Here is a 15,085-nt window from a genome sequence, read left to right as displayed (position 1 = left end):
GAGGAGCTGCAACTGGGTACACTTCCTGCAGATGTAGTCGTCCGGAACGCTAGAAGCGTCACGGACCTCCCACATCTCACAGCTGAAGCACTTCACCCCTCTAACTGTCATTTGTAGCACTAATTAGTTAATGAATATAAAATAAATAAATACTTATTAAATCCTTACTAAATTATGATACACTTAACTATTTGGTCCCTCGTGCTAGATTTCTACAATAAATACTAAATGCTAACTAAATACAGTGATCTCCTCCCTCTGGTTTAGTTACTCTACTTATTAATTAGTTAATTAGTGTTTTAATCAATTTTTATCAGTTTTATTTTCAAATTCGGTACATATTCCCTACCAGCCAATCAGGTCACAGCTTTCTTGTGACGTCACTTTTTCAGTTTTTTTCCCCCCACCCGAGGTAACTTCTCTGGAACTCCGCCCTCCGAGTCTGCTCCGAGAATCTCTGAGGTAAGTTTTTTATACTTACCGCTCTGGAACTCCGCCCTCCGAGTCTGCTCCGAGAATCCCCGAGGTAAGTTTTTTATACTTACCGCTCTGGAACTCCATCCTCCGAGTCTGCTCCGAGAATCTATGAGGTAAGTTTTTTATACTTACCGCTCTGGAACTCCGCCCTCCGAGTCTGCTCCGAGAATCCCCGAGGTAAGTTTTTTATACTTACCGCTCTGGAACTCCATCCTCCGAGTCTGCTCCGAGAATCCCCGAGGTAAGTTTTTTATACTTACCGCTCTGGAATTCCATCCTCCGAGTCTGCTCCGAGAATCCCCGAGATAAGTTTTTTATACTTACCGCTCTGGAACTCCGCCCTCCGAGTCTGCCCCGAGAATCCCCGAGGTAAGTTTTTTTATACTTACCGCTCTGGAACTCCGCCCTCCGAGTCTCCGTGCAAGAGTGAGGATCGTCTTCATTCAACATCCAACACACTTTTGGAGATCCATATCACGCATGGATGGCATGACAAGATCAGCACAGCCTAACCCACACATTTGTGTTCTCTCATGCAGGTCGGCATCCACAGGAGGCTCCAACTGAAGGGGGACAACAGTCAAGTTCTGAAGAGGAGCAGTCAGAAAATGCACCATCGCATGACTCTCCTGCGCCTTCCACCAGCACAGATCCTCTTGGTGGGTTTTCGCTTGGCTTTAGAATCAGGGTTACAAGCTGGTGACAGCACCACATACGCGCCTGAACAGCTGGCTGAGGCTCTGACAGTCGGAGGACTGTGGGTGGCCAGGCCCATGCTCAGCCCCAGGCTGATGACAAGCCTCTGTTGTCGACAGCACAGGGCATTCTAAGAGTTGCAAAGAGAGGTAAGGCAACATCTGTGGAACTGCCAGAGGCCATGCACAGCCATGAGTGGACAATGGAGGAGTCCATCCATGCCATGAGTGCTGCAATGTCTCAGGTGTGTGAGTGCATGACTTCATCCATCGAGAGGTTGGTGACCCTCAAGGGGAGCTAGATTCCACAAATGCACGCAGAGCGGCACACCGTCGCCTTGGCCATGGGCCACAAAAGAGACTGTAGGATGGTATGTTGCCTCCCTGGTGCTAGGGTCAAGGATGTCTCAGATCGGTTACAGGACATTCTGAAGGGGGAGGGTGAACAGCCAGTGGTCGTGGTACACATCGGTACAAACGACATAGGTAAAAAAAAGGATGAGGTCCTAAAAGCAGAATACAGGGAGCTAGGAAGTAAGTTGAAAAATAGGACCTCAAAGGTAGTGATCTCAGGATTACTACTAGTACCACGTGCTAGTCAGAGCAGAAATAGGATATATCGGATGAATACGTGGCGAAAGAGATGGTGTGAGGGGGAGGGTTTTAGATTCCTGGGACACTGGGAACGGTTCTGGGGGAGGTGGGACCAGTACAAACTGGAAGGGTTACACCTAGGCAGGACCGGGACTGATGTCCTAGGAGGAGTATTTGCGAGAGTGGTTGGGGAGGGTTTAAACTAAAATGGCAGGGGGATGGGAACCTTTGCAAGGAGTCAGAGGAGGGGGGATCAAAGACAAGAACAAAAGACAGTAAGGGGAATAAGAAAAGTGATAGGCAGAGATATCAAGGGCCAGAATCAAACAGGGCCACAGTGAAAAATAGTGGCAAGGGGACAAGTAATGTTAAAAAGACAAGCCTTAAGGCTTTGTGCCTTAACGCGCAGAGCATTCGCAGTAAAGTGCACAATCGTGCAAATAGATGTAAACGGGTATGATATTGTCGGGATTACGGAGACATGGCTGCACGGTGACCAGGGATGGGAAAACCAGTATTGCTGGTTAAAGAGGAAATTAACGCAATAGTGAGGAAGGATATTAGCTCTGACAATGTGGAATCTGTATGGGTAGAGCTGAGAAACACTAAGGGGCAAAAAATGTTAGTGGGGGTTGTATATAGACCCCCAAACTGTAGTGGTGATGTTGGGAATGGCATTAAACAGGAAATTAGAGAAGCATGCGATAAAGAAACATCTGTAATTATGGGTGAATTTAATCTGCATATAGATTGGGCAAATCAAATTAGTCACAATACTTCAGAGGAGGAATTCTTGAAGAGTATATGGGATGGTTTTCTGGACCAATACGTTGAGGAACCAACTAGAGAACAGGCCATCCTAGACTACGTATTGTGTAATGAGAGAGGAATAATTGACAATGTAGTGGTGTAAGACCCCTTGGGGATGAGCGACCATAATATGATAGAATTTGTCAAGATGGAGAGTGACGTAGTTGATTCTGAGACTAGGGTCCTGAATCTTCGTAAAGGAAACTACGAAGGTATCAGGCATGAGTTGGCCATGACGGATTGGGAAACGTTACTTAAAGGGATGACGGTGGATAGGCAATGGCAAACATTTAAAGAGCACATGGATGAACTACAACAATTGTTTATTCCTGGCTAGCGCAAAAGTAAAATGGGAAAGGTAGCCAAACCATGGCTTACAAGGGAAATTAGAGATAGCATTAGATCTAAGGAAGAGGCATATAAATTTGCCAGGAAAAACAACAGACCTGAGGATTGGGAGCAGTATGGAATTCAGTAAAGGAGGAGCAAGGGATTGATTAAGAAGGGGGCAATAGAGTACGAGAGCAAGCTTGCGGGGAACATAAAAACTGACTACAAAAGTTTCTACAGGTACGTGAAGAGAAAAAGATTGGTGAAGACAAATGCAGGTCCCTTACAGCCAGAAACAGAAGAATTTATTATGGGGAACAAAGAAATGGCTGACCAACTAAATGCATACTTTGGTTCTGTCTTCACAAAGGAGGACACAAATATCATACCAAAAATGTTGGGGAACACAGGGCTTAGTGAGAGAGAGGAACTGAAGGAAATCAGTATTAGGGTGTTGGGGAAATTGATGGGATTGAAGGCCGATAAGTTACGAGGGCCTGATGGTATGCATCCCAGAGTACTTAAGGAAGTGGCCCTAGAAATAATGGATGCATTGGTGGTCATCTTCCAAGATTCTATAGACTCTGGGAAAAGTTCCTGCAGATTGGAGGGTAGCTAATGTAATCCCACTATTTAAAAAGGGCGGTAGAGAGAAAGCAGGGAATTATAGACCAGTCAGCCTGACGTCAGTAGTGGGGAAAATTCTAGACTCCATTATCAAATATTTTATAGCAGAGCACTTAGAGAACAGTGGTAGAATCGGACAGAGTCAGCATGGATTTACGAAAGGGAAACCATGCTTGACAAATCTACTAGAATTCTTCGAGGATGTAACTAGTAGAGTTGATGAGGGGGAGCCAATGGATGTGGTTTATTTTGACTTTCAGAAGGCTTTCGACAAAGTCCCACATAAGAGATTAGCATGTAAAATTAAAGCACATGGGATTGGGGGTAGTGTATTGCGATGGATAGAAAATTGGTTGGCGGACAGGAAACAAAGAGTAGGGATAAATGGGTCTTTTTCCGAATGGCAGGCAGTGACTAGTGGGGCACCGCAGGGATCGGTGCTAGGACCCCAGCTATTCACAATATACATTCATGATTTAGATGAGGGAACTAAATGTAATATCTCCAAATTTGCAGATGACACAAAACTGGGTGGGAGGGTGAGTTGTGAGGAGGATGCAGAGAGGCTTCAGGGTGATTTGGACAAGTTGAGTGAGTGGGCTAATGCATGGCAGATGCAGTATAATGTGGATAAATGTGAGGTTATCCACTTTGGTAGCATAAACAGGAAGGCAGATTATTATCTGAACAGCTATAAACTGAGAGAGAGGAATATGCAGCGAGACCTGGGTGTTCTTGTACACCAGTCGCTGAAGGTAAGCATGCAGGTCCAACAGGCGGTAAAAAAGGCAAATGATATGTTGGCCTTCATAGCGAGAGGGTTCGAGTGCAGAAGCAGGGGTGTCTTGCTGCAAATATACAACATCTGGAATATTGTGTGCAGTTTTGGTCTCCTTATCTGAGGAAGGATGTTCTTGCTATAGAGGGCGTGTAGCGAAGGTTTACCAGACTGATGCCTGGGATGGCAGGACTGACATATGAGGAGAGATTGAGTCGGTTAGGATTATATTCGCTGGAGTTCAGAAGAGTGAGGGGGATCTCATAGAAACCTATAAAATTCTAACAGGACTTGACAGGGTAGATGCAGGAAGGATGTTCCCGATGGTGGGGGAGTCCAGAACCAGGGGACATAGTCTAAGGATACGGGGTAAACCTTTCAGGACTGAGATGAGGAGAAATTTCTTCACCCAGAGAGTGGGGAGCCTGTGGAATTTGCTACCACAGAAAGCAGCTGAGGCCAAAACATTGTATATTTTCAAGAAGGAGTTAGATATCGCTCTTGGGTCTAAAGGGATCAAAGGGTATGGGGCGAAAGTGGGAACAGGTTATTGAGTTGGATGATTAGCCATGATCATAATGAATGGCGGAGCAGGCTCGAAGAGCTGAATGGCCTACTCCTGCTCCTATTTTTTCTATGTTTCTATGTTACTCAATGCAGCAGCAGCAAGGCGAGAGAAGGACGAAGGGCCTGGAGTCTTCTCCAGGTTCTCACCTTCGCTGGCGAGCAGGGAGGTTCAAGTGAAGCAGGGAGGAGGAGAGGCTGACCTCCACATCTGGGGGCTCCCCTCAGGGTCCTCTGAGAGTGGACAGTGGCTCCTCGGCCCTTCTGCTAATGCGCCCAGCTCCAGTAGCCGCGATGCCGGAGGAGAGTCCTGCAGGCCAATTGAGAGGACGGCCACCAAAGTCATTCCAGGCCAAGGGGTAGCTTGCTCAACAGTCTGCCTCCAGCACAGTTGCTATTGCAGGGGTTACACTGTGCAGAAGCACACAAAAACGTATTAAGAAAAGCACATGGACCCACTTGGGGTTTCACGGGTGTTTGACATTTGCCATTTGTTTTGTTATATAAAGTTCTATCATTTCACATTCATTGTTGAAAAATGCTTATTCTTTGCTGCCTTCACTCTTGCTCCCTCATTGGACTGCCAGCGTCGGCACAACTCTCCTTTGGTAAGCGTCTCAGATGTGCTAGAGTGCGAGGTTAAACTGGGCGCTAGGCACGGAATCCAAATAGAAAGGAGGTGACAGACTGAATTCATTGAAGGTGAGTCAATATTGATTTCACTCTGTGAGGCCATCATGGCGGCTGGATAAGTATGAGAGTGTCGCTTGCTTCCCTGGCCTACCGCTCAATGTGCCTGGCCTCTTGTGCAAGAGTTTCAAGATCCAGTGCTGTCTGCTCATTAACCTCCTCTGCATCCTCCTCATCGGTTGAAGCCTGGCGAGCAATCATGTCCTCGTCATGCAAGGCCTCCCCCACTCCAGTGCTAGATTGTGCAGAGCACAGTAGACCACCATGATACACAAGACCCTCAATGGGGTATACTGCAGGGCTCCACTGGATCGATACAGACACTGGAATCACATCTTCAGCAGCCCAATGGCCTGCTCAATGGTCGCTTGGGTGGAGCCGTGGCAAGTGTCGTACCTCTCCTCTGCTGCATTGTGAGGGTTCCTCAAAGGCTTGAGTAGTTATGTCTTCAATGGGTACCACTTATCCACCAGAATCCATCCCTGAAGGCACGTGGGGGGCCTGGAAAGCTGTGGCACCTCAGACTGTCGATGGTATGCGTCCTGGCTGCTTCCTGGGAAGTGGGCACACACCTGCAGGAAACGTTTTTGGTAGTCACAGGCCAGTTGAATATTGATGGAATGAAAACTCTTCCTGTTGATGAAGGTGGCTGGCTGCTCCATTGGAACCTTGATGACCACATGCGTGCAATCTATCACACCTTGCACCTGGCGGAATCCATTGATGGCCCCGAACCCGATGGCCCTCTCAGCCTGACTGTCAGGGTCGGTCCGGTAGCGCACAGTCGCTGGCCCTCTTGAACAGGGCATTGATCACCTCCTTGATGCCTGGAACACCCCACACATGTTCCTGGTGGATCCCTGGAATGATCCAGACATGTAAAAGTTAGGTGCCATGGTGATCTTCAGGGCCACTGACATATGGTGACCACCGAATCCCATAGGTCGCAACTCATCCTGTAGCATGGGGCATAAGTCAGTGATGGCCTCCATGGAGAGCTGCAGTCTTTGCTGACAATGCCGCTTAGACATTTGAAGGTAGCTGAGTCGAATTCAGTCCACTCTCTGGCGCCAGTGGGCCCTTCTTGGCATGGCCAGCCACTGCTGCTCTCGTCACAGAGCTTCACAGGCAGGCACAACTGATTCCTGGTCCTCCCTCTGTCGGAGGTGCTGCATTACGCTATGGGAGTCCACAAAGACAGGGTGTATGAGACCCATGCCAGGTGATCAGTAGCCCTCCAGTGCACTGTCCTTGCAGAGATAAAGTTGCCTTGGCACCTTTCCCTTTGCTACTCCTCTCGGCTTACGCAGTAATGGCCCTCAGCGCATACCCTTGCTGAGAGCCAGCCCAGCACCCAGCAGTAAGGCCACCCAACCCTCACCCTGTAGGAAGCCTGCCCAACACTCTCAGCTGAGACCAAGCCCACCTGACACTCTCACCCAGGACCAAGCCCACCGGTGCAGATCATTCAGGACCAAGCCCACAGATACCGCCACCCGAGACCAACCCCACCCAACACTCTCATCCAACAACAAGCCCACAGGTGCAGACCACCCAAGACCAAGCCCATCAGTGCAAACCACCAAAGACCAAGCCTACCCGGTCCTGCCAACCGACAGCGAGCCCACCCATGCAGAGCGCACAGCCGACAATGGCCTCCGCTTCCCCCTCTTCCTCTATCCAGTGCTCATCATGGCTGCCTTACCATCATGGCATTGAGGCTTCGCCTTGGTGTTGCCACCTTTAAATGGCAAGGAATCCGAAGGCACTTGACAGCCGCCGGCTGTCCACTTAATTCCAAGCCCCCCCATTGAATCGCAATCAATCGCATGCTAATGTATTACAACAACCTGTTCAGCAATTCCAAAGGCAGTCCCTTCATGTTGGGCAGCAATGCCACCTTGGAGATTTCCCGCTGCTGACAAAACCCAGAACTGACGTCACAACATTGGATTTCCAGGCGGGCATGTCCGCCACTATTCTCCGGCTCCCCCACGCCTCCATTCCCGCTCCAAACAGCCTCTCTAAATCCAGCCCTATAAATGCCACCTTAAACAGGATGAATGATCTGCACCAAAGTATTTTCCACCTCGTTGCTAGCAGATAATTGTGGGTGGGCCAGGAAGGGGATGATGGTGAAAGGTGACAAAGAAGTGGGGACTCAGCTTAAAGTTCTTCCATTTCTCATCCATTGCCTGTGCCCCACCCCCTATCTCAGTCAGTACCCCACATCATGCCTCATGCAGGTGGAGTATCTTTGGCGGGGCCTTTGTGGGCTCCAAATCCAAGAGGACGTCGGCCAAGAGCATCTCAGCAGTCAGAGCAGGGATCTGAGCAGCCTTACTCTGCCTCTGCTGAAGTCACAGGGTTTGCACCAAGACATGCTCGGAAGAAGAGTAAAGAAATGTTGTTGCACAAGGATATGCACGTGGGTGTGTTACACATTGTTAGATTGGTAAGTTTCTGTTTCATTTTTGAGTCAAATAAATATTATTTGTTTATACCACTTTCCCAACTTGCCCATTTTTGGCTGCTGCCTGCTAAGTGGCTTTTTCATCTATGATGAATGGTAAGAGATGAATTGACACTGAGCAATGGGGGCTGTGAAAGGGATACTTGGTTGTTTGAAGAACTGCTTTGTGTTGGTGTTATTGGGTGAGTGGGGGTGGGGAGGAAGTGGCTTTTGCACATGCTTGTCAGATGGGGGGGGCTTGTGGAACCTAAATGAAACTTGCAATAATGAGGGCAGCCCAGGCAGCAATAAGTGCTGCTGCTGGTGCATTGGCTGCATCATCTTTCGCCTCCTCCTCCTCGGAATTGTCTAAAAGAGGCTCTATGCTCTGTTCCACCTGCAGGTCCAAACTGTTCTGGAGACCCTGGCTGGTGTGTACCAAAGTGCACCTCCAGATATGTCCAGGCACCTGAAACATATCTTCAGTATTCCGATGGCTTGCTCAAATACACATCTGGTTGTCATATGGCTTTCATTTCATTTCATTTCATTGGGTGGGTCTCATTGATTAGGTTCCTCACGAGTGCCACTGGACACATTTTAATTGGTATCCCTTGTCTCCAAGCAACCAGCTGGTAAATCTGCTTTGAGGTGTGAGAGATTCAGGCGGCTAGACTGCCGCAGGACAAAAGCATCATGGCAGCTGCCTGGGAATCTTGTGCACACCTGAACTATTATCTTTTTGTGATTGAACACCATTGATGGAGTGGTAACCCTTGCAGTTGATGGAATACTCCTGGGTGATCTGGGGGTGCCTTAATTACCGCATGTGCAGCTGATGATGCTCTGCAAATGTGGGAGGTCAGCTGGAACCACCTAGAGCCCGCTCCCTCTGACTAGTACCATCGGTGCCAAAGTTGACATAATTGCCAAATCTGGTAAACAAGCTATCAGCCTTATGCATTTGTGGGCTGCTGACTGCGAGATCTACCAAATGTCTCTGGCACATCCTTGGAAGGATCCAGAGACAAAGAGGTGAGGGTGGCGATGACCTTGATAGGCACTGGTAAAGCAAGGCCAGTGGGTCCACCTGGCAGTATGTCTTGTTCCAGTAGGTTGCAAATGAGTGCCTTCGCCTGACATGAGACCCTGAAACACTGGTGTTCCGACCTATTGCGTCACTGTTGATCCCCTCTCTCCTGTGGAGCTGCAGGTCTTTAAGGAGCAGAGTGTTGCTGCTTCTGATGGTGCTCCTCCTGTTGGTGCTGGTCACCTTGGTCCTCGTCTGAGGTCCAAAATGAAACAACATAAGCAGTATCCACGCTAATCTGATAGATCAGAGCTCCAAAGTGCAGATCAGATGTACAAACTTCCAAAGTGTAGATGACACCTAGAAACAGAGAAAGGTTTATGGCACAGAAGGAGGCCATTCGACCCATCATGTCTGTGCGAGCTGAAAAAGAACTATCCAGTCAATCCCACTGTCCAGCTCTGATGAATTGAGCTCAAAATGGAAACCTTTTGCTGCAAAACAAGACGAAGCAAGGGGTGAGGTGGTCTCTCCTTGTCTGCAAATACACATGTAACTGCTGGAACCCTGAACCAATCGTCATGTCTGGTCAAGTTTTGAAGAAAGCATTAAAAATGCAAATTGCCCAATGGCTACCTCTCTTCAACAAGTTCAGCTAACAATCATTTGGCAGACATGGAGACTCCAGACTCAAACTCAGGATAAAAGATGTGAAAAAACACCAAGTTATCAAGATGGCATAAAGATGAGCAACATCCAAACCCATTGTCTAACAATGGCCACACCATCAAACACCATTTATGAAACACAATGGGAGAGAAACTTGGGTCATCTGACAGAAACCAAGTCTCTTATAAGGAGTTTTTAATAAGAGACATTTTCTCTGCAGAAAGCAGAACACCAGAAGCCAGAAGGAAGAGAGACCCATCCCAGCAAGAAGAAGGACCCTGCCACAATGCCATCTTTAAACTACCTAGAGGTAGGGACGAAAGGTGACCTTGAAACTTCCTGCCTGAGAAGTTGCAAAAGGATTCTTTGCCATTGAACTGTGACTGAAATTTAATCAATGAAGTCTGTGACAAAGCATTTGTCCACCTGAAACTTGCCAAAGTTGAAAGTCAGTGAACCAGGAAAAAGGAAAAACAGGCCTGCACTATTTTTTAAACTTCCTCCCGGGGAAACAGGCACGGCTTCACAATAAACTATTTTTAAAACCATCAGACCGAAGTGTGTGTGTGTGTGTGTGTGTGTGTGTGTGTGTGTGTGTGTGTGTGTGTGTGTGTGTGTGTGTGTGTGTGTGTGTGTGTGTGTGTGTGTGTGTGTGTGTGTGTGTTGTGTGTGTGTGTGTGTGTGTGTGATGTTGTGAATATATTCAGGTATTGTTTAATAAACAGTTATCTTTCTTTAAACCTACAAGAAGACCTGTCGTGTATCTCTTTATTGACCATTAAAATGCTGAATGGTTAAAACACAATTCCAATAAAACATTGTCTTCAGTCAGTTGAGAGATGAAAAGTGGAAATCATCTCCATCACTTCTCACTTGTCCATATCATCCTTCTTTCAATTAATTTAAATCCACGCCCCCTGGTTATTGACCTCTCTGCTAATGGAGATAGGTCCATCCTATTCACTCTATCTAAGCCCCCTATAATTTTGTATACCTCTTCTCAGCCTCCTCTGTTCCACAGAAAACAACCCTAGTCTATCCAATCTTTCATCATAACTAAAATTCTCTATTCCTGGCAACATCCATGTAAATCTCCTCTGTATCCTCTCTAGCGCGAACACACCCTTCCTGTAATGCAGTAACCCAGAACTATACATAGTATTCTAGCTGCAGTCTAACTCGTATTTAATACAGTTCTAGCATAACGTCTCTGCTCTTATACTCTAGGCCTCGGGCCAATAAAGGAAAGGATTCCATATGCCTATTCCATATGGCTTCTTGACCATCTTATCGACCTGACCCGCTACCTTCAGGGATCTGTGGACATATACTCCAATGTCCCTCTATTCTTCAACTATTCTTCTACACTTCTCAGAATCCTATCATTTATTGTCTATTCCCTTACCTTGTTTGGCCTCTCCAAATGCATTATCTCACACATCTCTGGATTGAATTCCATTTGCCATTTTTCTGCTCATCTGACCAGTTCATTGATATCTTGCTGCAGTCTTCAGATTTCTTCCTCATCATTAACCACACAGCCAATTTTTGTATCATCTGCAAACTTCTTAATCATTCCCCCTACACTTAAGTATAAATCATTGATATACACCAAGAACAGCAAGGGACCTAGTACTGAGCCCTGCGGAATGCCACTGAAAGGAAACAGCCTTCCAGTCACAAAAATACCCATTGACCATAACCACTTGTTTCTTGCCCCTGAGCCAATTTTGAATCCAGCTTGCCACTTACACTTGGATCCCATGAGTTTTTAATTTTCTGACCAGTCTGCCATATGGGAGAACAGAAGTGTTGGTTAGTGGGAAGCACAGTCTATGAGAAAGTTTTGAGAAGCTTTTGGAAAACAGGAAGAAAGGTGGTAAGATAAGAGTGTTTAGATTGGATAACCCCTGAAAACAGATGCAGTGATCGTGAAGCGCAATTAACCAATGCCTATTGATTGCACTGGAGGCAGGATGTCAACTTTGTGCTGCCTTCTCACTTTCATGTTTGCGACATGTAGCCAGCGCTCCCCATGCTGATGATTGCCTGCACAGATGCGCAGGGGGGCCAAATATTGTAAGAAGCCAAGCACCTCTTATAGGAAGCCTGGAAAGCCTAAAGCTAGCCGGCACCGCTTAAAGAGGAGGTGCATTGTGCCTGCTGGTGGTGCTGAGATCATTCTGAATATTGTGCTGTGGAAGATTAAACAATGGTAGACTATGGAGAGAGCAGACATCAAGATTTTCAGATGCTGCACTGGGGTATTTGTGGAAGAGATGGAAAGAAGGAAGGATTTCCTGTATCCTCAGGGGGCTTGGAGGCCCTCCAGACATATGCTCAGAAGGCAGTGGCAAGAGGTAGCAGCAGAGGTCAATGCCAGGAGTGTAGCCCTAAGGACAGTGCAGTTCAGGAAGGAGTTTAATGATCTCAAGTTAGTTCTCAAGGTCAGGAGTGCATCTTCAAATGCCATAGGGTAATCTCAAGGTAACTGAGAATAGTCAGCATGGTTTTGTGAAAGAGAAATTATGTTTAACCAATTTGTTGGAATTCCACATGTGCTGTGGATAAAGGGGAGCCCGTTGATGTACTATACTTAGGTTTCCAGAAGGCATTTGACGAGGTGCCACATAAAAGGTTATTACGCAAAGTAAGAGCTCATGATGTAGGGGTAACATATCAGCATGGATAGAAGATTGGCTGGCTGGCAGAAAGCAAAGAGTGTGCATAAATGGGTCCTTTTCTGATTGGCAGGATGTGACGAGTGAAGTCCCGCAGTGCTGGGGTGTCAGCGCGCGCTGATTCCAAGGAGCTCCCGAAGTGTGCCTCTCCGACCCCAAGCCTCAGTCCCGATTTATAGTCTCCCGCTCTGGGCTGTTTCCTCGCAGGTCCGATGTCTGACCAACTGCCAGGTAAGTCAAGTAAGTCATATACTTTGCCTCACTGCTACACACTCAGCACTGTTGCAAGCCTCGCACTCACACCTCACAGCATGCACACACTAACAGTTATTCAATAATGAGGCCACATCACCCAAACATATTGCACGATACTCACTGACACACTTCCCTCTTTCTTGGAGAAGTTGACGCACCACAGGAGGCAGCAGGAATTAATAGCAGGTGGAGAGGCACACTTGCATGTTTTAACCCCCATTGCAGGAGACAGCGCTGGCCATAATGGGAAGGGGCATTGCTGAGAACCCCTTCCTCTTCCTCCCTCTTCTAGCGACTTATGTTTCTCTGCTTGGTCTCTGCTCATTCTCCCAGTCATGCTCAATGTCAAGAGGAGGCTGTACTAGGCAACCCATATCTGGAAACAACTGGTTTGACCACAAGCCTTTAAGTTACCAAAAGAGTACTTCAGCACCAATCAGACCACTCCCTGTGGAGGACTGAAGCTTTAAATAAGTATGGAAGAGCACCCAAAATGCATAGAATTGCAGCAACAGCCAGAAGAAATAATCCAGCAATCAACCTATAAGTAGTTGATGATCCTTTTAAATAGCACTGGTGGGACGCCCTTCATGTTGTGAACATGTGTTAGCTGTGCGAGGTTAAAAGAGGATATAGGCTGCAGCTTGGGGCTCCAAAATGGTAGCACTGGGGTCAAATCAACGTTACATGTTTATAGACATCATGATCGGCCACGTGTGCAAACCCCTTTACAAATATGACATCCAGTGCACTGCCTGTTAGAAGTGTATATGCATGTTGCAATGCCATTGTGGTAGTTTAAGAGTCTGTAGTATCCAAAGAACAGGTGCAACATGGCCAATTGTGCCCCTGGTGTGTAGAGAATGAGTTCCAAAGGGCAGTGACAGAATGATGGATTGAAGAGCATGTGAAGGAAGGATTAAGCTGGTGTCAGTGAAACAGAAGGTATTTGTGGGGGGTGGGGGGGGGGGTGGGGAGGTGCAGGATGGGGAGAGATGGAGGATCTCACCAAGTTTGGGTGGAGTGAGGACCGGAAGTGATTTGCAGGTGAGGAGGATGATTTTAAAATACTGTGTACAGGGAGCTTGACAAGGATGGGAATGATTGAGGGTGCAGGGGTGAGGCAATAGTGGTGGACAGCAGGGCCTTATGTAGATGGCGATGCTAGCCATGGCATTCTGAATGAATTGTCCTTTGTTGAGGATACAGATAGGAAGGTAGGAAAGGACATTCTGGAGAACATCAGACTTCAGCTGAAAACAGTGTGCATTAGGGTCTTGGTAGTACTAGGGTACAGACAGTGACTATTTCAGAGGGGACAGAAATGTTAGAAGTTAGAGCAATATTGGCATATGAATGCTTAATTGACTCGCATGATATCTTTTTGTTTGCTCTTCCATTCAGGTGATAACTCATTTATTTTAATGAAGCAACAGTAACTGCAAATGAAGAAGATAATGAAATTTGTTGTCACATGGGCATACCCAAAAGAAAGACGTGTATTATCTTAACTCACCAATGGCACAATTTAATCATTAATATGTGTAGGCCCTTTGCTTAAACAATCACTAGCCTCACTGACAGCTTCTGAAAAGGCTCGCCAGTTCACTCAAGAGCCAATAACACCAGTTTTACTCCCATAGAGAAAGAAGTCTCATGCCCCTGCAGCACACCACTGTTCAATGCCATCTTGAATAAGATCCCAGCACCCAAATATCTCCAGGACAGCACCTGGAGCAGAATATTAGCCTTTTAAAACGTTAAATCTATAGTTGCACTATCGGAAAATGTTTTAACATCACATTAGGAAGATAAAATGTTTACACTCAAGTAATTTCTCACTTATTTTGTTAGTGGGATTTCATTACCTGCAGATTTTGTATTGACAAGAATACCCATATACATATCAATATAAATATGTGTGATCAGAAAAATCTAAAGCAACCTTGTGATCAGGCTTGTTTGAAAGTACATCCATGGTAAATATTACCTCCTCCATTGCAGTGATTAGGTTTTGAGTGGACTTGCTAATCTCTCCTCCCACTGATGGCGCGCTGCTGCCTGGTGTGAGATAAGCTGACCCTGGACTTGGATGACCATTAATTTCCATACTGTAGCTGGCTTTTACTGGCCAGCATAGTTGGTTGTGCAAGATAAAGTATACCACAAAAACATACAGGCCCTGGAAAACATAACCAAAAACATCATAAACAGTTTATTTAAGTGCATATATGGTGGCAGAACAAATGCTTTTAAGTAACAATAGATTTGGTAAAAGCTTAAAAAAGTAATTTCAAAAAGAGATTTGCTCCTGGCATGTAGCAGGATTGCTGGTCTGTAGGTTTTATACCATATCATTTTTGCTACATTGTTTTTTTTTAGCGACTTTTGATGAACATCACAATTTAATGCTACTGATATTAGTTTTGGCAG

General features: G+C 46.5%; 1 protein-coding gene across 1 annotated transcript in view; it reads right to left on the bottom strand.

Annotated features, from left to right (window-relative positions):
• The window catches only part of adgrv1 (adhesion G protein-coupled receptor V1), an 810,104-nt gene that overhangs the window by 28,222 nt on the left and 766,797 nt on the right, over positions 1 to 15,085 (bottom strand). The window contains exon 88 of the mRNA XM_068029668.1: positions 14,643 to 14,834. Within this exon, the coding sequence (XP_067885769.1) occupies positions 14,643 to 14,834 (192 nt within the window). The remainder of the gene's footprint in view (positions 1 to 14,642; positions 14,835 to 15,085) is intronic.

This window comes from Heterodontus francisci, chromosome 4 (genome assembly GCF_036365525.1).
Source record: "Heterodontus francisci isolate sHetFra1 chromosome 4, sHetFra1.hap1, whole genome shotgun sequence".
In the NCBI taxonomy this organism is placed as follows: domain Eukaryota; kingdom Metazoa; phylum Chordata; class Chondrichthyes; order Heterodontiformes; family Heterodontidae; genus Heterodontus; species Heterodontus francisci.
Note: the sequence above shows the minus strand (reverse complement) of the source record. Positions and strands in the feature narration are given on the sequence as shown.